Source organism: Vicugna pacos, chromosome 2 (genome assembly GCF_048564905.1).
Source record: "Vicugna pacos chromosome 2, VicPac4, whole genome shotgun sequence".
NCBI classification, from domain to species: Eukaryota; Metazoa; Chordata; class Mammalia; order Artiodactyla; family Camelidae; genus Vicugna; species Vicugna pacos.
This window is the reverse complement of record NC_132988.1, coordinates 87,919,881-87,943,209: the sequence shown is the minus strand read 5'-3', so window position 1 is coordinate 87,943,209 and position 23,329 is coordinate 87,919,881. Positions and strand designations below refer to the sequence as shown.

At 38.8% G+C, this 23,329-nt stretch overlaps 1 protein-coding gene across 1 annotated transcript in view; it reads right to left on the bottom strand.

Annotated features, from left to right (window-relative positions):
• Positions 1-22,126, bottom strand: part of GABRA4 (gamma-aminobutyric acid type A receptor subunit alpha4) — a 65,034-nt gene extending 42,908 nt beyond the window's left edge. The window contains exons 1-7 of the mRNA XM_072944547.1: positions 21,260-22,126; positions 20,758-20,876; positions 6,749-6,816; positions 5,547-5,767; positions 5,280-5,362; positions 2,283-2,426; positions 686-838 (exon numbers count right to left, since the gene is read on the bottom strand). Coding sequence (XP_072800648.1) covers positions 686-838; positions 2,283-2,426; positions 5,280-5,362; positions 5,547-5,767; positions 6,749-6,816; positions 20,758-20,876; positions 21,260-21,345 — 874 coding nt within the window. The 5' untranslated portion in view covers positions 21,346-22,126. The remainder of the gene's footprint in view (positions 1-685; positions 839-2,282; positions 2,427-5,279; positions 5,363-5,546; positions 5,768-6,748; positions 6,817-20,757; positions 20,877-21,259) is intronic.
• Between the last annotated feature and the right edge of the window lie 1,203 nt (positions 22,127-23,329).

Sequence of the window (23,329 nt, the reverse complement as noted above, 5' to 3'; positions counted from 1 at the left end):
AATTTTATTATTTAAAAGCATAACTGATATACATAAGACTTATTAACAGCTTTAAAATTTAAAACCCATATGTTCTGGACTTCATATGGTTAAGAATATAACATATAGGAAGTCACTATAAAAACAAAAAGAATAAAACGTATTCAGAAAAAAAGATGTAGATAGAACAGAACAATGAGCCAATAAACTAAGCATACAATACTCTCCAATTCAATGCATTTAAACCATTTGCATTTTGGTCCTCTTCATTAAAAGGCAAATTATTCTAAGGCTTTCATATTCATTCAGCCATGGCTTTTATTTGTTTTATTTTAAGCTCCCAGTGCATTTCATTTTAACACCTAGATATGATTTTAATTCAATTACACAGCATTAAGCTAGGAACCCAAGAATACCACCAAAAGTGAAATTAAATTCAGATTTACATTTGGTCTTTGCCTGCCAGTTCTCAATAAAGGAAATTTGATAGGGTCCCAAAGGAAGGGAGGGACTGCCCACAGCCTTTTGAGCTTTATTACTTTGTATTGGCTGGATAAAAATAAAACCTTACGTGATTCTCTACCCAGCACAGTCTAATATATTACTGACTAATATTTTCTTAGAAATGATATCCAAAGACTATTCCCATGAATCATGATCAAAATGTAATGTGGACAAAAATACCCACATAATGATTTATAATTACCGAATACAGTCCTAGCTGGAACTGATTCCTTATTTATCCAGAATGAAACTTGAGAAAGAATTACTGTCATAATGCATGGAATATACGTCTGAATCATAAAATAACCCATCTTCCGTCTCAGGTGGAAATAAACCGTCATAACAATATATTCACCTGCAAATGAAATGTGCAGAAAATGTGTTATTGGTTCTGTGGGCAATTATTCATGGCTTTATAATCATTTTGCAGACTAACAAACAGTATTCTAGGCAAAGAAAGTATCTGTTGTGCGTAACACACAATGATGGAGAAATACATAGTACCCCAATAGGGGGGAAATGATTTTGAGCATCATTACACAGAAAAACATTTTTGTAGTATGCAGTGATTAAGCAATTTAATAAGTTGGCTATAACTTTAAAAAAAATTCTTGCAGTGCTTTCTATTTTAAAGGTCTAGTACTGCGAAAGCAATTAGCCTTCATTTTCAGCATCTTCAAGTGCAGAATTTAAACCTAACTTTTATGGAAAATCACTAGAAAAAACTGAAAACATACAAACACACACGGATGAAAATATAAAGCTTAATTTTAGAAAGAACTGAAATGCACAGGTATACATTATGTATACACATATGCCTGGGGGAAGATAGCCTTACTGCCTTCGTTTTAGGAGTTTTATTCCTAATGCTATATATGGGAAGAAAAATACAAAGACACACATATAACACTGAGCTATACATAACAACCCTGAGTTCAGGCATGTTTTATTGGCATTTGGACAAAAACCTAAGAAAAGCTAATAAGTAAGTAAACCGTAAGATTTCTGGTGACTGTTGATAATATATTTTAATGTTACATCGTAAAAGAACATATTAAGAAAGTTACTTAGGAAGAAGCAACCTAAGATTCAGAAGCCTCAAATCCTCCCAAAATGTCTAATTAATCCCACTGCAGGCTGAAAAATAAACGTTTAAAATTTCCGTTTTTGCCTGGTGATAAATGTATGTGAGGAACAGTTGTAGAACAAGTAATAATCAGCCATTTTTCCCAGTGAAGATGATAAAAAGTAAATCCTATGATTCTCCCCATTCACATTCCAAAAGTAAACACAGACCAAGAATCACCAATAATAATCATCCATCTACTTGTGGGACAGTTTTAATATATACTCTTAATATATTTAATAATTAAGCTTTATATTTTGCTTATACTTTTAAAACGAAGGAGAGGGTAACACCATAAAAATTGGGCAAGATTTAAAAAAGATCCCAGGAAAGCACCAAAAACACAGGGAAATCCAGTGTTCAAAAGTCAGTGGTCAGATTTCCTGCCTCAGAATTCTGTTGAAAATACATTTTAATATAATTGATTATGACTTTCGTTTCTGAATAGGAAAATCAACTCACTTTTCACATCCCACCAATTCAGAACTTATTTTAACTAAATTAAGATTTAAATATAAAAAGGAATTCTCAGCTGTGACTTATGCATCAGCTCTATTTCTGGAAACTTTATGTATGTCCCCTGAAAACGCTAGAGAGTTCAATGAACGAGCTAGGACAAAACCCCATTGCTAATGCCTAATAGTATGTTGACTTCAATTGTTAAACATCTCACCCGTAATGGATTTGATAGTTTCACTTGATACAGTTTGCCCAATCAAGTCATACTGAACCAAGCTGGAAGACTCCTTTGGAACTTCTACTGATTTCTCAGGACCTTTTGTCCAGGTATAAATCATCTCACTCTTCGGATATGCATCTGGATGAGAGCACAGAGAGTGGTTAGAATCAGTGCTCCTTTTCCTTCAGCGTTGATGGTCAACGATTAAGAATATTACATGTGCTCAAGAAAGGTGGATTAAATGACAATGAAAATCATTACGACTTAGTCAAAGATCCTTAAGATTAAGAAAATTGTGGAGATTCAATAAACAGCCTTGCAACTGGGCATATTTTTTGTTTTTATGCCAAAGATTTGGAGGAGGAGAGACTAAAACTAAGGCAACTAAAATGCAACGTATGCATCAGTGCATTTGGATATGTTTCCACACTCATAGGATAAACAGTTAAAAAGCAGACATAATAAAGCCCCCAAAAGTACTGTCAAATTGCTACTTGCTTCCAGTCTAACTCACTTCCACTACTTGACCAATATTGACTTCTTCCATCCTCATGCTGTTCTGCCAAACAGAAAAGTACCAGATGCCGCCTGTAATAATACAACAACAAAAACCAAAAAACAAACCCTACTGTTGAGAGAGCTCTCCAGGGGTCACCTATTCCAGACTCTGCCTCTGGGCAATACCCATGCTGTCTGGGACCCATTCTGCGGTGACAACTGGCTACGCTGTTTGTAAAGCTCTCTGGGGAATATACTTACACAACCAGTTCCACTACCTTTAAACTCTTGCAATCAGAACATTTTCCCTTCCATCTTCAACAAATCCCTCCCAGCAGCAACCGAAGCTCATTTTCTATTATTTGGTGCTCAATGCAAATGGAGGCCAGCTGTTTGCCTACCAGTCTACCCAGAACGGAAGCTTGGCTCACACACAAATAAGTTCAAAGAAACCAAGATGAACTGTGTGCTACCCTCTGCAAACCTTCCTAAAATCACCAGAGCACAGTAGGTCCTCAGTGAAAGAGCTTCAATCTATCAAAGGAGTTGATACATCGGGAGACTTTCTTTACAAACAACTTTTCAAAACAAACTATGAAGCTTGTGTTGTGGTGTAGCGGTTACGATTATGTGATAAGGTTTATCTTCTGAAGTATATTCATGCTTAATCATACATTTAAAGTCCCAGAATGCCATGTTCCTGCTCATGGCATTTCATATAAGGCAATCTTCGCTCAGCTATCCTACGTTGCTAGAATAAACTTTCTCCCCCTTGTTTTTCTCTTTCCTATGAATTATAAACATAGTTAAATGGCATTTTCCTCTTTCCAGAGTAAGTAAGGATCCTTATTTGCTTAGTAGGATGGGCCTCTTTTTTTAATTCCAACCCCAAATCATCAGCTTCCAAGGAGTAATTTCTTTTTTTTTTCACTGTCTTTTTTTTTTTTGATTGATTTATAGTCAGTTTACAATGTTATGTCAATTTCTGGTGTACAGCACAATTCTTCAGTCATACATACATGAATATACATATATTCATTTTCATATTCTTTTTCACTGTGAGCTACTTCAAGATCTTGTGTATATTTCCCTGTGCTATACAGTATAAACTTGTTTATCTATTCTATATATACCTGTCAGTATCTACAAATCTCGAACTCAAGGAGTAATTTCTTTATTTTATTCAAATCTGATTGAGGGCCAACTATGCTCAAGTCACTCTGGAGAGGGCTTCTTATGAGAGCTGGAGGGGAATGGGTGGGAAAGGACTGCCCCTAGATTAGAGTATCTTGGGTGAAATTTAAATTACTACAGTACAAATCGTTTTAAATTCTGACCCCAGTAAGATCATCCTTTCTGTCTACCTATTTTTCTGTTTTTATCATCTTATTAAATCACTGGTCAGAGGAAAAATGATTCTAGCTTCAAGTTAACCCAACTGAATATTGTGATTACTAGGTGTTTTAAAAAGCATGGTGACTGCTGATTCTCATTAAGTTAAGCAATGAGCAATAATAACAGCAGGCAACAGTTTCACAATCAGTGCGACGAAGAATCTGAAGCAATAGTAAAAGTCAGCATCTATTTTTGGTAGAGTCTGATTGAGTCAAATATTTGAGGCAGACGTTAGAAGAGGCAATCACATTTCCTGCCATCCCTGAGAAGGCAGCTTAGGGGAAAGGAATTCCATATTCTGTCCATCCTCTTGCCTTCACCTCCACAACACAGGCCACATCCATCTATCTCACCCCTCCTCTGGTACCACGCTAGTCTAAGTCATCACCATCTTTGTACTAAGACATACAGCCTCCAACTCTTCTCTGCATCTTCTCTAGTTTCTCTAGAATCCATTCTTCATAGAAAAGCTGAAATAAAATTGTGAAATGTCAAAGAATGCCACGCCCCTTAGTAAAACTTTCCAAAGACATCCTATAGCATTTAGAACAATACCCAGACTCCTTAATGTGGTCTATATGGCACTATAATATCTTGCTCTGTCTACATATCAGACCACATCATACTAACAGTGCTGCTTATGTTGTAACCTATGTCATGTCAAGAAGCCCTAAACCTTTTTCCTGCTTTTTTTTAAGTCTACCGTAAAGGATTATGCTTGGAACAGAAACTGTTAAACTACCAAAAAAAAAAAAGAAAGATTTATACTTCCTATGTTACACCACCAACACATGGAGTTCAGAGGTTCCTAAATTTCACTACTGATCACCAACCTATTAATTATGAATCAATTTACCTAGGCTATCTAGGTGGGCTAGGGAGGCAGAAGTAGGGTATTGCTCTTTGGGGGAAAGGGGTGGGTTTTACTTCTTTATTTCAATATATTAGATAATAAACAGTCTCATAAAAGACAAATGTTGACCAGTTGTTGTCATGGATAATGATTTAAATGTTGGACTATGGAAAATCATGCACATGTAAAAATATCAGCTGTCATGAGATAATCATAAATTCTAACAACATCGTGTATTAACTTACAACTCCCAAATTTCAAAGGGCATGCATGACCATCCATGGGGAAATCCACCAATCTCATGGGACATTCTGCACTTATGGTAAGCCTACGATGGAAAAAAGCAATTAAACAAAATCAACTCTTTCTTTTAAAATAATTTTATAGATCCCTAAATGAGGAAGAGGGAAGGAAGGAAAAAGACAGGAAGGAAGGAAGGAAGGAAGGAAGGAAGGAAGGATGGACGGACAGGAAAAACAGAGGGAAAAAGGGAGAAAGAAAACAAAGACTACCTCATTGTGTATAAAATGGTGCCATTTCTCATAATTCTAAAAAGCTTATTTGGAGCTGTCATATTATGTGAGACAGATTTCTTTCCATTCCTGAAAAAAGTATCAGGGGTCCATACTTTTGTTACCATCATATTGTTCAATCTCAAAATTTCAATGGGGCCATCGTATTTTAGTCTTTTGTCAATCCATGTCTGTCTGAAGAACACATCCATTGTGTATTCCTAGGGAAATTAGTTTGTGACATATTCAAATCACAGATGACTACACATAAATATGGAGAAAAATGCATTAAATTCTAGCCTCTTTCCCACACACACACACACAAACTACCCCAAATAAAAACAAATAGGAGCAGAATTTTTCAAAACAAATCAATGGAATCAAAAGATTCTCAGCAATTAAAGCATGTTATATCCATCTTGATACCTCAATCTTCTACATTTGTTAGATAAATATATTATCATACATGTTAATCATTCAAGAATAATTACTATAATTTAATAAAACTGCCAGCACCAGGTAATTACAGTTGTACTTCGTTTTAAATCAACTAGCAAAATTAGTTAATGCGTAACAATTATCATTGCACAATTAATCATAAAATTGTAGGCATCTCTTTAAGACAAAGTAAAACATGTAAAACAGAAATTTGATGTCCACAGAATTTATTAAAATTAGCGTAGGGTCAAGGAAAAAAGTAAAGTTGTTTCTTTGACGTGTAAACTAAAAATATTTACTATCAGAGAGCACAGCTGAATGGATAAATTAATCCTGACCAGTGCTTGATCTTCTAAGCTCTTTAAGTGTGAGTCAGAGGGAAGTGGGGGAAGGGTAGTGAGGAATTGGACCAATATATAATACTAAATGCAATTATGACTACAATATAGTTTCATACCAAAACTAATTACACTCTCTAATTTTCTCCTCCTCAAAAATCTTCTAAGGGAAAAAATACTACATACAATATTGTGCTATGGGGACTCATAATAAAGTTCTTTTCTTTGCTGAGAATAACTCCAAACCAAAAGATACTCAGATGTTAGAGCTGCAATGCAAATTCAGTGTCTTACTTCTTATAAACTTTTTAGGCTGTTCTTTGACTTCCTAGCTCTGTGTGATCAACTGCAAAATTATTAATTGCCCTCTCTTCTGCATATTTTCTTCAAACCTCAAAAAGTACATTTAATTTCCCAAATACCTACCATTTCAACATCAGAAACAGGTCCAAAGCTAGTGACATATATGTCAGTTTTCACTTCTGTAACAGGACCTAGTAGGTATGAAGTAAACAAATGTGAAAAAAGAATTACCACTCTTACAGGCAAGGTGGATTTGATCATTAAAAAGTAAAGACAGATAGATATAATCATGGTTTTACAAGCATCTTAAATTTTCAGTGAGATAATGCATCTACACACACACACACACACACACACACACACACACAAATGTAGACAAAAGAACAATAAAACTGGAAAGCAATGTTTACTTACAGGCAAAAAGAAACCCCAGTTACTTACCAGGAACCTTGTTCCTTCAAAGATACATCACCCCCAGGCACTGTGACAACAGCCAGTGAGGGAACAAAAGCTTTTAGCCTTTGTGATTTTTTTATAGTCCATCATCTGATTGACCTTTAGTAAAGAAGTGAGCTGTTAAAAAGAGGGAATTTAACCACAAGAGTGAGGAGGAGAAAAACTGTAACGGCCGTGAGGAACGCATCTTTGGTGAGTCCAGGATACTGGCAACCAACTAATACACAAAAATGAGTCATGTCACCTTTAACAACAGGCAGACCATCCACTGATAATTAGCATCAAAGACAAGCTCTCCTAAAAGTCAGACTTATTTACACTCTGCTCCTTGCTGTGTGATCTGGGGCAAGTTACTTAACTTCTCAATAGTAACAAGCACACGGATCAGGCAAGACTGTGGAAAGCGATCAAGTGAAATTGCTCACGTGAGACCCCAAGCACAGTTACTCTCTCATGGAAGGACTTAGCAAGTATTAGTTTCTCTTCACTTCCAATAATGACCACTACTGAGAGTCTTTCCTCGTCTAAATAAGACTGGTTCTGGAAAAAGTACATGTGTGTGTTTGGCAGAAAAGAAATATGGCAGCATCATGGCAATGGGGCTGGCACAGATTTTAGACAAAGGAAAATTACTACAACCTGGGTTAAGCATGATGCTAAAAATCAGGGATTCTGAAGTTCAAATTTGGCTCCAACACTTTCTAATCGTATGATTTTCGTTAAGTCACATATCATCAGAGGTAAAGGTTTTAATGAGCATTAACTGAAATGATACATGTAAATCACTTGTCCCAGTCTCCAGAACATCACGTGCTCAATAATGATAGTAATAATTATTATACATAGTATTGATTTTATCACTAATAAAAACTAAAATTTGTTGCACTCTTAAACGTCATTTCTTAACTAATGGTTTATAACACTGTTTGGCCAGGGGCTACATATTCCATCCTGGAAAGAATAACATCTGCTATCAAGATGGACTATTTCCCTTGGATACTAGCTGGGCAATTGGATTTATGCCAAAAAACAAAACAAAACAAAACAACCCACGAAAAGCAGTTGGAATAGTTTAATGCCCTAGGTCTAAAGTTATCCTCGTAACACTAAAGTTATCCTCAAAAAACTCACAAAAAGCAGTTGGAATAGTTTAATGCCCTGGGTCTAAAGAATGAGAATATTTCTCTCTACATACAGTGAAGATCAAGACACAGAAGTAAAAATAGTTTGAGGAAGAATGAGAAAATTCCTTTTTGAGTAAGTATCCCAAGAAAAATGTGTCCTTTGGAAGCACAGTGAGAAAAAAAGTATAGATCAGGCTGATCTGCCATGAGTTTTCACTTTTTAAAAAATAATACCTTTGGAATACAGAGAGAAAATGTGAAAAGTTAGTAGAATTTTTATTTGAATGAGAAATTGGAAACAACAGCAACAACAAACATATGGTAGTAATAAGCTTACATTCCAAGTGTTCCAGGAATAGACAGGTAACCCAGGAAGCAAGCAAGGTGTGTTGAACCTTAGAATATAGAGATTTCATTCAAGAAGTTTCAAAAGTAGGAGAAATCACTCTCCTAATTTCTTAAGGACAACTGCCAACGTGTTCAAAAACAAAAAACAAACCACTATTTCAGGGCAAATCAGGGCAAGGAGAAATACTCAGAATAATTAAGGTTGAGTAAGTCCTGACAAAAAGACTGTTTGATAAGATTCTTGAGAAATCAAGTTACTTTGAAGATTAATACAGGATACTGGTTCTCAAACTTTAACTGTATCAGAATCCCCCAGACTGTTAAAGCACAGTTTGATGGACCCCACCCCAGACTTTCTGATTCAGCAGCTCTAAGGTAAGGCCTGACAATTTTCATTGTTAACAACTTCCTAGATGATGCTCTATTTCACAGAAGGTGTTTGTTTTCTAGAACAATATTTATCAAACTGTATCCTGTAAAATATTAATACCATAGGTGTTCTATGGAAGCAGGGGAAGTATAGGAGAGGACGGAATTAGGCCAATCATATTTTTCCTTATAAATGTATTTTAAGGTGTGTGGGTGTATGCTAATTCTTATGGTTATAATGATTCCATGATAATGATAGATATTTTCAAATTCTTATATAACATACTACTCTTTCAATGATTCTTGAAAAACGCTTTATGTTCAGAAATTACAACCTCAGTTTTTGTTTGTGACATTATTCAATATTTGCTTTATATGATCATAAACATCTCTGAGATTGAATGAGATCCTAAAAACATAAAATTGGTAGAGAAATTTCATTTGGACATCGGTTCGGTCACTATGTATTGAGTGACCACCTGCTGTAGGCCAGGTTCCATGCTAGGACCTGGGGTGACAGTGGAAGCATGACTCATAAGTTCCCTGCCTCAGGGAGTTACTGTGTGACTGCGGGAGTCAAAGTATAAATAATAAAGAAATAAATGAAATGGAAGAATACTGTCATTCACAAGAGAAACAAAACAGGCTGTTAAGAGAGGGAGAGACTGGGAAAGCCACTGCAGATTTTTTTAGCCACTCTTCAAAGGGGTGACTTTTAAACTGAGACCTAGAAGATGATCATGACATTGGAAGAGTGGAGAGAGCTGCATTTCAGGTGCAGAGAACTTCAAGGGGAAAAGCTCGGACAGAGCACCTACTTCTCTGCCCATATTCTGAAAGCCGTATCCTTTACGCAACATATATATAGTATGTTATGATGACAGTTTAGGCTTGTAGAAATCCCAGTGAAAGAAGTTGCTACGGGCTGAATTCTGTTCCTCCTAAACTCATATGTTGAACATATGAGCACCTAGTACCACAGAATGTGATCCTATTTTGAGATAGGGTCTTTACAAGGAGAATAAATTTAAACTGAAGTGGGTCCTAATCTGACTGGTGTCCTTATAAGAAGAGGAGATTAGGACACTGAATCACAGAGAAGGGAAAAACATGGGAAGACACAGAGAGCTCGCCATCTAGGAGCCAAGGAGAGCGCGCATAGAAGAAACCAATTCTGCTGACACCTTGATCTTGGACTTCAAGCCTCAAAAATTGGGAAAAAAATAAATGTGCTGCTATTTAAGCCACTCAGTCCGTGGAAAATGTATACAGAGGTTGATATCTCTCCTGCGTTCTTTTCCCAAGTTTTCTCCTTCTGATATGCAGTCCAGCTCTGCCTCTGCTTATAGGCTGTGACAAGAAGTTTGGATCGTATCCCTTAATCAGTGGGAGACCACTGAGGGCTGGATGTAAGGAAAATATCTGATCTGAATTATATTTTTTTGCAAAGCCACTCTGGCAGTTTTAGGGACAGCAAATTAGAGAGAAACAAGGGTAGGAGAAGGGCTCCTCTCAAAGGCTGCCGTCCTAGCCCCGTCAGGAGATGACGGTGTCCTGGACTAGGGGCGTGGCAGTGGGACGGCGAGTGGACAGATCCAGGGGCGCGTATGCGTGCAAGTGCTCACACAAAGAACAACAAGCAGAGATCCTGTTACTATTTACTTAAGGCCTTCCATGTGCCAAGCAGGTTCCTAGGTTCTTCCCATATGCTATTTCATTCAGTCCTCACAGCACCCTCCAGGGGTGACACTATCATGAGAAGTTTATGGATCTGGAAACTGAGCTCACACAGGTTACATATCATATTCCAGAGCCAGAATTATAACCCCTTGTATCGAGCTCCGAAGTGTGTTCTAGATTTACTACACTGTTTCATTAAACAATAAATCAACAATTAATTACTTATATATAATTTTACACATTTACATACCTACAATTCCTGTTTCGTTTCACAAGTAGTTTCTGAGCTACGTTCCTGCTTTTCCATTCCATTCCATAGGCCTTTGCTCTTTTTCCTATTATTGCAAGCTTGAGTCCATCTTTGTCTCCTTAACGGCAAAGACAAAATCTTAACCCTCTTGAAAGTCCCAAACTAATACAGTGCCTTACACATTCTAGGTGGTAAATAAGTATGCGTAGGATTGCCTTTCTAATATCATTTTGGTAGTCATTTTAAAATCACCCAAATGGAAAAACATCAGTTAAACTACTTTCTGATTAAAGCAGAATCTGTGTTTTATTTGTATTTGTATCATCCCCAGAATGAATCTCAGGCCTTAAATGTAATAAATTTCCAATAAATCAGTTTTCGGTAATGATCACTATGCAATTAAAAATAATTCTTAAAGATGCTTCCTGTAACACTACTGTTTAAGATGTTCAAATCAGCCTTCCTAAGAGCATAATTACATAGAAGCCAGATAATTTTGAACTTGGAAGGACTTCTCATAATTTTATATGCATTTGTGTAACACAAAAGGCATCTTTTATTTTAAAATCATCCTTCTTTGGTAGTAGGGAACTAGTTTTTCATCCCCCAAATAGAGTGGACAATTCCTAAGGCAAAGTGCTCTTCAACAGTCTTCGAAAAAGCCAAGACCACCAGGATCAAATTCAGAGGAATACTCCTATTGTTATTAATTATCTTATTCATATCTTAATTAATGTTGTTAATTATCTTATTCATTATCTTATTAATGAACCTAACTTGCTTGGAAGGGGGGAAGGCAATTAACAATGTCTCAAATAATTTCCCACTGTTTATTTTAGCTGTACAAAAATACCACTTTTTAATTTCCTCTCCAATAACAGGGTCCAATCTGATGTCACATTCAGGCGAAAGACATTTAAGCTGTTGTGCAGATGTTGAAATAAGTCAACCCTTGTTCTCCACACTCCTCCCCAACTATGCACTGGAGGACAGATTTCTAGTTTTTCAGCCACTTAAATCTATGTATCTAGCTACATATTACAAAACACTATTAATGTGTCTCCCCAGATCGAGAGACTTAAAGTACTTAAGAAGTACAACAACAATAAGGAATCTTAGTGAAATATTTAAAGAAATCTCTAATTTCACTTGTCACTTACAAAATATAGAAACACTAGCCTTCCTGCATATTAAACAAGGAACAGATGTCTACTGATATTGTTGAGAAAGCAAATAACTATATAGTTTTACTTAGATGACGTTATAGATTAGTGCTTCCTTGATGCTATGATTCTTCCATCAAACCAGCTCTACTTTTTCAATAGTAAAACCATCAAAAATAAATAAGAAATCATATATGAGCAAAAGATGAAAATGCAATTCACAGGAGGAAAATTCTTGCAGGCAATAAAGGTTTGAAAAGATGTTCAACCACAATAGAAATCAGAAAAATTCAAATCACTTCATATTAAAATGCCATTTCAAGTATCCATGTATATATGTATATGTATGTATATATATATATATACAAATTTCTTTTCTACAGTGTTGAAGGGTTTATGGATCTTGAATCTCATATTCATGTAAATGGGAGTTTGAATTTGTAAAACCACCACAAAAAACAGTTTGGCATTATCTCATCAAGTTGAACTCCCACTTACACTAAGATCCAGAAAAATCCATTCTTGGATATATATGCAAAAGGAACTCTTGCACATTTACAGCAGGAAATTTGGACCAGAATATTCACAGCAACACAATCTTGGAAACAAGCAAAATGCCTACTGCCAACAGAGCAGATGAATCAGCTGGTTCCCATGCAATGGGAATATCACACGGCAGTCAAAATGAATGATCTGTAGCAATACACAGTAATAAGAATGAGTCTTAGGCATACACAATTAAGGGGGAAAGGCATCAAAAAATTATAAATAGCATGTCCAAAACAATTCAATTTGTAAAATTTCAATTTCTTTATTAAAAATAAAGTTAAGCTAAAGTGATATTCAAATAAATCTATGCAACAATTTAAAAAGGACACAGAATGGTGGTTTGGATGGGAAAACAGGCAAATAGGATGAGGCAGACCAAGGGCAGAATAAGCCATCAAGGTTTATTAATGATTTAAGTGAGTGTTTATCATATTACAATAAATGAAGGAATAGATGAATAGATGTATGGATAAAACGTTATATGCGGACCAATAATGAGAGTATGTCATGAACCAAAGACTATTAATCCAGAATCCAGTTCTATGCAGCAGAATCTTTTTTCAAAGAAATACATTAAAAAGGCCTAGACAATAACACAGCTCTTTGTTTAATGATATATAAATGCAGGTTGATGTATTTGCCATCTAAAAGAAAACTAACATCCCAGTTAAATAGTATTTAAATGTCCACCAAGATATTAACAACCCATGTCTAGATTGTATAGTGCTTATTCCAGGAAACAACAAACGCGTTTTGCATATTCTTGCCCCAGAGAATGTGTATGTATGTGTTAGTACCAGGCTATCTTTTTTTGTTAAACCAAGAGCATAAGAAAGTAAATTTGTGTTCTGGATTCTACAGTGTCTTGTCTTCTCAAGGGCATATGTCTTTCAGTTATCCCTTCCCTTCACTCCAATATTAAATTATTCTCTACCAGTCTGTTTCCAGTGGTACACAAACAGGTTATGGTATTTCTAATCCTTACAATAAGACAACCTTCCCTCTTCCTCTTCTCTTTCATATTTAAACTTCTGGGGGGAGGAAAAAAACCTATGCAGATTGCCTGGAACTCTTCGCTTCTAATTTACTCCATCACCTATTAAAATCTAGTTTTCATGCTCAGGATCCACTAAAATTCCTTTAGTCGATACCATCAGTTTTTCCCTACCCACAGCATTGTTCCCAAAAACTTCAAAAAAAAAATTTCTTTGTCTCATTTTTAAAAAAGCTCTCCTGATGCTACTTCTTATTCCACTTAACAGCCCATTTCTCTGCTTCCCTGTACAAATGCCCAGAAACTCTTCCCGTTCCCTCTGGAACCCACACAGCCAGACTTTCATCTTCATCACACCACCAAAGCTGCTCTTGTCCAAAATCACTGAAGATGGAGATATTGCTAAATCTAGTGGTCCGTTTTACGTTCTGTTCCTTCTTAATCTGTCAGGAGCATTAGACAGAATTGATCAATCCTGCCTCCACTCTAAAATCCTCTTTTTGATTATTTTTTACTTAACATCCGTTATGTACACTCTTTTGAAGTCTTCCTCCTACCTCAAAGTCTATTCCTTTTCAGTCTTCCTGGGACAGAGATTCCTCCTCCTTTTTCCCCACCTCTTAACACTGAGGACTTCGAAATGCAGTATTTCTACCTCTTCTCTATCACCCTTAATTCCTTCGCGATCTCTTTAATCTTATGGCTTTAAATACCATATATATTGACATACCAGGTATCCCTGCATCCCAAGATTATCTTTACTTTATGTCTAGTAAGCATCTCAAATGTAACATATCCACATACAAACTGTTCATCCACACTGCTAAGCTGCTTCTGCCACAGTCTTGGCAGCTCCATTTTTCTAGATGTTTAAGTCAAAAACGTTGGAGTCAGAACTGACACCTCCCTTTTTCTCACATCCCATATTCTAGCTGCTACCAGTGCGCTAGAACTTTAATATATAACCATCTCTTACAACTTTACAAACTTCTCTACCACCAGCTTGGTCAAAATGTCCATCATCTCTTGCTTGGTTTCTCGTAAAACAACTTTCTTCAGTGCCCTTGACCCTGACTCACTGTTGTCAATCTGAAACCAAGGTAAGCCTTTGCAAATTAGCCAGTTCAGGTCTTGCCCCTACTGGAATCCCTCCAATTACTTCTGATATGGCTCAGAGTGAAAGCAAACTTCTCATCAGCCTGCAAAGCTTTCCAAGTCATCCACGTATCACACTGTCCCCTTCTTACTCCTCAGCCCTGTTAACTTCACTGCAGTGACATTTCCATGCATGTTTACATGCAGAGCTCCTTCTAACGAGAAGATCCCACCCAAATCTATCTTATGTTCTTATCTATTCAGGATCATAGTTCAAATATCACTTCATTCAAGTCCCTCCTAACTATTCTAGTTAAAACTGCAACCTCCTCCCCTGCTTTATACTACCGGATAAGAGTTATCAACATCTGACACACTGTGTATCTTGCTTACTTCTGCTGCTTCTTCTCTGTCTCTTTCAGTAGAGTATCAACTCAGGAGGGCAGGGAACTGCCTCTCTTTTGTTCACCAGTATATCCCCAGTGCCATCCTAGAACAGTGCCTGGCATATATGGTATGATTAATGAATTTTTGATGAAAAGTGAATAAAATGAAGTATCTCCATGTGACCAGTACTTACTTAATATCTTAAAAGAACTTGAGAGGTATTTCATCTCTCCTTCCTAAAACATTCCAAATCCTTGGCTGCAACCCACACATTCCTAGTGCCTGCCTTTATCACAGTCTACTTTTTCTCATTCTCCTTTGACAATTCTACATTTTCTGCCCTTACTCAATTGTTAATGTTCCTTGAGGCGTGGTTCTGGGCTCTTTTCTCTGCTTTTTCTAGACTCTTCTCTAGACATGTACTCTCACAGCCTTATATACGGCAAACTCCAGACGAAACTCTCTCTGATATTCTCAGCCAAGTACAATCACTAGGATGCCACATATGTGTCCTAAGTTTAATATACCTGCACATAATCTCTTGATTTCAACCCCACCTTCTGTACTGTTCCTCCTCCAGTCTTCTCCACTTTAAATAACACTATCCTCTGTCCATTACCTCAAAATAAAGAATCCAGGAGTCATTTTTTATTTCTCTTGTTCCTTTACCACTATATGGAATCTATCACCAATTCTTTGTTGAATTATACCTCCAAAATGTATCTGACTTTCATCCGCTTATATTCATCTTTGCCACATCTACCATCTTAATCCAAGCCACCATTAACTTAATGGAGAGAACCAAGGAACTAAAAGCTTCTTCATTGGTCTTTTTGCTTCCAGTGTTGTCCCACATCCATATCTAAGCCTTTCTTTTCATCGTGCAGCAGCCAGAGGGATCATGTTATAATCTAAGTCATTCCACGTCATTCCCGCCACCTAAAAACTCCAATGCCATCCAGGTTCACCAAAAGAAAACTCCTCTACAAAAGGCCTTGCACGATCTGGCTTCTGCTAACAACTCCAAGGTAGTCCTGTGAGATTCTTCCTCTTGCTTTCTGGACCTCCAGGTTCACTGGACCCCCTTCATTGTCTAAATCTCAGCAATTTAGTATCTTAGGGTCTTTACACTTGCTTTTTTTTCTACCTGAGAACAATGTTTGCTTATTCTTTCCATGTCTGTCACCATTAGGTCTCAGCTTAAAACACTTCCTCTACCACTGTATCTGAAAAAGATCCCTCACCCAGTTTTAATTCTTTATCTTAGTGTGCTATTGGATTGTTTCACAGCATTATCTTTAATTATTTTGTTATTTGTTTCTGTTATTTTTATCTCTCTATACTGTTTAGCTTGTGTTTGATTTAGAATTACATCTTTACACCTTAACATTGTTCTTGGCACACAGCAGTCTCTTACGATCTATACATCCAACAAACGAATGAACAAAAATGAATGTGACAAATCACAAGAGAATGAAGCTTTGTCTTTCTGTCGCCCTGTGGATTTAAAGTGCTTTTTTCACCTAAATATTTTAAAAAATATATTTTCTGTCAACATACAATTAATAAAGCTCTGCCCATGACATATCAATTTAATTTTTAGGTTAAGCTGTAGGTCAACTGAAAACATTGCAAAGATATTTTCATTTCTATGGGAAAATTATTCCAAATTTACCTAAGTGTATACATTCCCCCAATGTTTGCTTTTCCATTTTAAAATGTTATTAAAGCTTTAGAATACAAGTGCTCATTTTACTCCTTTGGGGGAAATGTAGTTTTGCTTATTTTAATGACCTACTTAGTAACAAGAAGGTATGTTAATGAAAATTTGACTCTTGGTAAACAGAAGCATGCAAAAACATCTTAGAAGTGGTTGTAGCAATAAACCAACTGGCTGACTAGAGGTTGAAAGAGTGAGGTGTGAGTTCTGGCCTTGTCAATTAGTAGCTGCAGGGTTCTTGGGTAATTTAAATGCGTGGCAACTTCTCTCAGCTTCTTCTCCAACAGAGGGATGATGCCCGCCCTGCTTATCTTTTTGGGTTGTTGTGATAATCTTATTAGACACTGTATGTGAAAACGTTTTCAAAACTGTAGATGACCTTATTAATGTGAAGTCCTACTGTGTTGGCAAACAACCTTGCAAAACTGACCCTAGTGCTCCACTCCCATTTCAGAGAGCTTGTGGAAGACAATCTAAGGCAATCATCTAAGTTTATATTGATCTGGAAGCATTTATTATTCCAGATCATGTGCCTTAAAAGATTAAGATGCACAAAAGGTCATGTGATCCTTCAATAAATGGAAGTGGGTAGGACTGGATACCTAAACTGTCTCCTGGTGGTTAGTACAACTTCACCTATGCATCTTTAAGAAGGTGTGTAACCCAACCGTGTCGAAAGTGGATACAAGCCCAGGGGACGATTTTCTAGCTCCTCTGTGGAAGGGTACACTTGTGTGCTGCTTCTAAGGAGGTGCAAGCTACTTCCGGATGATAGCTGACCAATTTGTCAGAAGCTGTAAGAAGCTACCCCTTCAGATGTCCCAGTGTAGCTTCCCTCACTCTGTCTCCTTCCTTCCCTTCTCACCTTTCCCTCTTTCCTTCTCCAATGGGAGAATGTGGGAGACAAGGAAGAAGATATCCCGGAGGAATGAAAAGAAAAAACCGTTTCAGTTTCTTTTACTTCCTCATTGCAAGCTGTGCTGCTGAGTTAAAAATATGTAATTTCATTTCCAAATCTATTTCAACCCCTGTCTGGCCTACTGAGCAATCACACACCATCCAGTTTCAATTCCAATCTTTGCTTTTAGCTTTATTTTAAATGGAACACAGCTAAGTTGTATAAACAGATAGAAAGTAAACGCTCCACAAAGAGCAGAAGTAGGATTAAAGGAACCAGGAAGTCAATCTGTTATTTATAGCATACCGGTCAAAATCAGAATTGTTTTCATTTCATTTCTAAAATGCCAAACTTTCCACAAAGTATAAAATGTCAAAGAAGGGATCAAACTCGTGGCATACAGGAATCTGTGCTCACAATGAGTTTCTTTTTATTTTCAGTGGTGTTCATTTACACCATCTTGTAAACAGATTACACACTTTCCGCAGGTGAGAATGACTATTTCTCTGTCACATTTGGAATACTACATAGTTACAGAGAATGACCCACTTCTAAAAAAATGAATCACATTTACCACAAATATTTATGAGCAACAGCCCCAAAATAGTGCTATATAGTAAATTATTAATAGCTAATCCACTGCTAACCCTTGAAGTAACGTGAATTCAACCCCTTCCCATAAAGTGATAAAAGCATCTCCACGTGGGTAATGAAGATCAACTGGCAGAGACAAGGAAGATGACTAATAATGCCCTTGAAACATTTCAGCAGTACCGCAGCCACCCAAAAGCCAGTCATGGCTTATACAGGTTGATTTCATTCACTTTATTGTCTATATACTATCACGGGAGAGGGTAGTTGGTAAAGAGGATGTACCTACAATGGACCTCTTCTTCCTTTTGAATTATAACTTGCGTTATAACCAACTGGGCAGATATTATTTTAATTTTCAACACTTAATAATAAAACTATATAGTTTCAATAACTTTCCACTTTAATTTACATTCTGGGACATCCATTCACTAATGAATATTTAAATTGTGTGTGATTTGATTCTTTTTTTTTTTTCTTTACTTGAAATGTCAAGCTTAAAACCTTTATGGGCAGATAAATCCTCTTTTATTGATATAATATAGTCTTAAACGGCATCACATCAACTGAAACCTTCTCCACAAAATTATTTCTGGTCTTAAGTGATACTTTTCCAGTCACTTAGGAAAGATCATGCATTGACAAGTGATTCACTTCTGTAAGGAAGGCTTTTTTCAGAGTTGCATGAGGCAGATGCAGTGCTGAGCATCCTACCCATGGAGAGGCAACGTGAAAAGAATCAGGAGAATCTTTCGTCCTTCTCATCTGTCTTTGTCACTGTCAACATGCAAAAACTGAATTAATATCCTCAATGGCTCCTCCTAACCTTCGCAAGAAGATCCAGGGGAAAAAAAGGGCTCCTGATTCCAGAAGACCTGATTCCAGCCCATCATTAGTATGATGTTCCCCTGTATATATCAACTTCTCTTCCTAGTCTTTGGTGTTCCCGTTTGTCAAATGAGAAGAGCAAGACTAGACAGACTCCAAAGACTCATCCAGCTCTAACCTATTTAATCTCTTTTATTTCCAACAATTCTTTCTAACCCGGGGCCGGACATCTTCGAAAAAATGTCTAATTCTGTCCTCTTTCCCTGGAGCATCCTGTTCCCTTTTACTTTCTACACTCCTCATTTTCTTAGCTCCTAATCACCCTCAATAAGAAGCTTAAATGCCTCTGTGCTTCTAATATTATGATACTCATCACAGAGTATCTGCTATCAGCCCAGCCTTCATGGGTTTGTCTTTAAAATCCACAACCTGACCTGGGTTCATATTCTGCCCATGCCACTTAATGTGTGAACTTGGACCGGTTGCTTAACTTCCCAAGCCTCAATTTCTTCATCTGTAAAAGAAGAATAGTCCTAGCCTTCCCTCCAGGTTGCTGTGAGGATTAAACAGTAATGCCTACAAAATGTCTGTAAGTGAATGTCAGTAAAGAAATATGATATTAGTTTTTATTACTACTACTTCTAGAATATAAGCTCCTTTAAGATGGAGCCTATGTCTTGTTCAACTCATTTCCCAAGAGGCACCTAGCTCAGAGGAGTGGAAAGAACAGGGACTTGGTGAGCAGAAGACACGGGCCCACACTTTGGGTAAAGACATGGGTTCTCTCTGAATTGGACTGAAAGGGTATTTGAGGTTGAGAAAGATATCTTGAGACTTCTGTGGACTTGGAGCCTCGCGCAAGGCTTGCCACACAGACTCTCATTACATAAGCAAAGGGACTATGAATATGAAAAAGAGCAACAGTACTGTTAGTGGATGTGCCTTTTAAAGATCCTTTATAGGTATTTACTGAAGGAAGAAATAAAGCTGAAATACCTCGGACTTCAAAGTCTTAGGAGGGAAGTAAATGCCACCTCTCCACATGAAGTAAAATTTCATCCCACTGTGGAAGAGAATAGGGGAGGACTGAGTTCTCCAGCAGAGCAGGCAGCTTCGTGCCCCAGATTCATGTCCTAGGTAGAACACGGTGGAGGTTTTGGCAGAGGGACTGACACCACATGGGAGGACAAGGGACCTCAGATCAGCTGTCTCAATTGCAACCTGCTCTGAGCAAAGTGGCCAGGTTCCTGGGAAGTCCATTCTCAGGGCGCAGCTTTGCAGCGGGGCAGCTGAGCCCCGAGTTCCCATTTTTGACTCTACCCCTCCAGCCTCCCCCGCCCAGCAGTCAGGTCCCAGGAGGTAATTAGTGTGGGGGAGAGGCGAAGCTTCTGAGGGGGCAGGGAGATGGGAAAAGACGGGTGGAGGCGTCTTCTTGTCAGAGGTCTCATCAAGAGAGAGAAAGAGAGAGGGAGAGGGAGAGAAGGAGAGGAAGAGAGAGGGAGATAGAGGGAGAGAGATTGAGAAAAGAGTCAGAGGGAGAAGGAAAGGGAGGGAGAGAGAGAGATTGAGAGATTTTTCATTTCTGCACGCGAGGCATACCTAATGATATTCCCACAGACAGACAGGCAGATGGAGAGAGAGACAGACAGGACACACTTGCGCGTTTGAAATTGTTCATACCCCCAAATCCAGGACGAAGCCTGTTGTCATAACCATCGAGTAAACTGTCCAGGATGCGGGTAAAATTTTCCGGGCATAATTTCTCCTCCTTTTGGTTCTGTCCTGGGGATTCGTTTAAACTGCAAACGCACGAAAAAAAAAAGGGGGGCGGAGGGGATTATTTTAAGGATCGATCAGCAAACAGGTGGAAACAGGTTTATCTTCTAGGAAAAGAGTCTCTTGCCCCAAACTAAAGGAGGCAGGGCTGAGGGATGGGGGAGAGAGAACTGGTCAGAAAAGGCGCACCCCACCCACGCAGACCCCCAACCTCCATACTCTTCTTGGACCCGGCGCCCCTTCTGCTTTCCGCGTCTACGCGGTCAGAGCAAAGCCGGCTACGGCCCCTGACCTTACAGCGGAGACCGGAGGGTCTGGTTCGCCCTGGGAGGGGCGGGCGGCCGGAGGAGACCCGGTGCTGACCCCTTCTCCACCTCCCCCGGCCCCCAGCACCCCGGGAACTCACCAAGCCGCCAGGCACAGGAAGTGCAGGAGGGCGAAACTGACCCCGAAGGACGTCGCGATCGCGGGTACCTTCTTGGCAGAAACCATCTTTGCAACATGCCATACTTTAAGCCTGTTCACGTTTCCAGGCTCTCCAGATGCCCTGAGCAGGGTGCGAGGCGAGGGCAGAGGCTCTCGGCGGCGTGCGCACACTCGCGCTCACACTCGCCCGCGCTCAGCCAGCCCCAGCCGCGGTGGGCGCGTGTGTGCACGCGGGCCGGGGAGGCGGAACCTGCCTTTCCGCGCCCCCTCCTTTTCTCGCCGAGCTCTCGACTGTATGGAGAGCTATGTATACCGCTCACACCCTTTCGTGCCTGTACCCCGAAGCTGCCGGGGTTCACCCTGGGGCGCTGACACCGAAAGGCTGAGTCAAGTTCTTCCCCACCTTTAACTCTGGGGAGCAGGACCCGGAGCTCCCGCCCCTCCTCGCGCTCTCGACCCCCATCCCAGGTGGGCCCCCGCCCCAGGTGGGCCCCCGCCCGCGGCAACGCTGGGTCTCCACTCCTTCCTCTCCGCCCCCTCCGCCCCCTCCGCCCTCTCCGTCCCGTTGGGATTTGGATTTAACCCCTGAAGTTCCTCTCTCCTTGAGTTGTTCCAGGACCTCTTTGTATCCATTTTCAAGGCTGGAGGTGGAGAAAGGGCGAGAAGGCAGGGCTTGCAGGGGGTGGGAGTGATGGGGAGAGGGGACCAAGTCTGGAGGGAAACAACCTCTGGGACTCTCCCCTTCGGATGTTGGGGGACAGCGAAGGAAAGAAGATTCCTCCTGGTAAAAGGTGTTGCAACTCACTGGGCGGACTCTCTCCAAACTGTTAGGAAGTGAACTTGAGCCTAAAGATACCTAATTCCTTTAGTATACCCGCCGCCGCCTGGCACCCATTTGCCCTCTGTTTTGCTGCTCCATCCCTTTCCTGGAGGGGAGAGAAGAGGTGGAGACAGGGGACATCTGTTCAAACTCACTTTCACTTCTTGCGACTTTTGATGTTCCCTCATTTCATAATAGAGGTGACTGACTTCCAGAACGCTTCAGGGAGGGGAGAAAGGATGACTGGGGAGAAGGAGAGGAGAGAGCAGGGAAGAGAAAACGGGGTGTGTGTGTGTGTGTGTGTGTGTGTGTGTGTGAAATAAAAATGGAAGGGAACGCCTCTTAGTTCACTGAATACTTGAAAGGGAACACCAGGCACTATAACTTTAGTGTTTTATTGAAAGAGATAAGCATTTCCAATAGAACTTTTTCAAACGTTAATTATTGGTTCCAAGGGGGAAAGGTGCCTTTCACATTAACAGTGATGCATACGGGAATTGTTTATATGATGGATCAATAATCTAAGTAATTTATGTGAAGTTAGGTCTTTGGAACAAGTCACCACCAATAACTATATGCTGTTTAGAACTTTGATAGTTTGTTCAAAGTTTGATGACTGGTAGATTGATTTGCTATGGAAACCATCAAACCAAGGGCGGTTTTCTTTGTTTGTTTCAATCTCCTGGCTAAGATTTTTCTTGCCAAGGGGAAGCCTTTTCAGGTTGCCAAAACTGCATAATAGCCAAAGGTATGTACTCTCAGGACATTCTCTGTTGCCTCCTTCATGTCATTTATTGTGTTTCATCCTATTTGCATCTGTATTATTCTTCTCTTAAGAATTGTAATCTCCTTGAGGGCCTGGGCTGGGTAACTTTTGTTTATCTGAGTTTACTTTTTCTCTTATTACTGTGTATGACACCAAGTACAAGGGCAAGAAATATTTATTGAATATCTATTGAATGAACAAGAAATATTTATTAATCGGTCGCTTGTTTCCAGATCCATCTGAATCAATTTGGATTAAATTCCAGCTTACTCTCTTGGAAAAAATATGCTCCCCAAATACGCTGTTAAAGCATTTGCTCTCCTCAGATAATCCACATAAAACCTGCTAATACATTATATTATTATTATATCATAAAATATAGTAATATATTAAATAATATAGTAATATTATTTCTCCAATCTTAATGCTTTCCTACACTTTCTAAAGCCTAATTCAGTATTCTC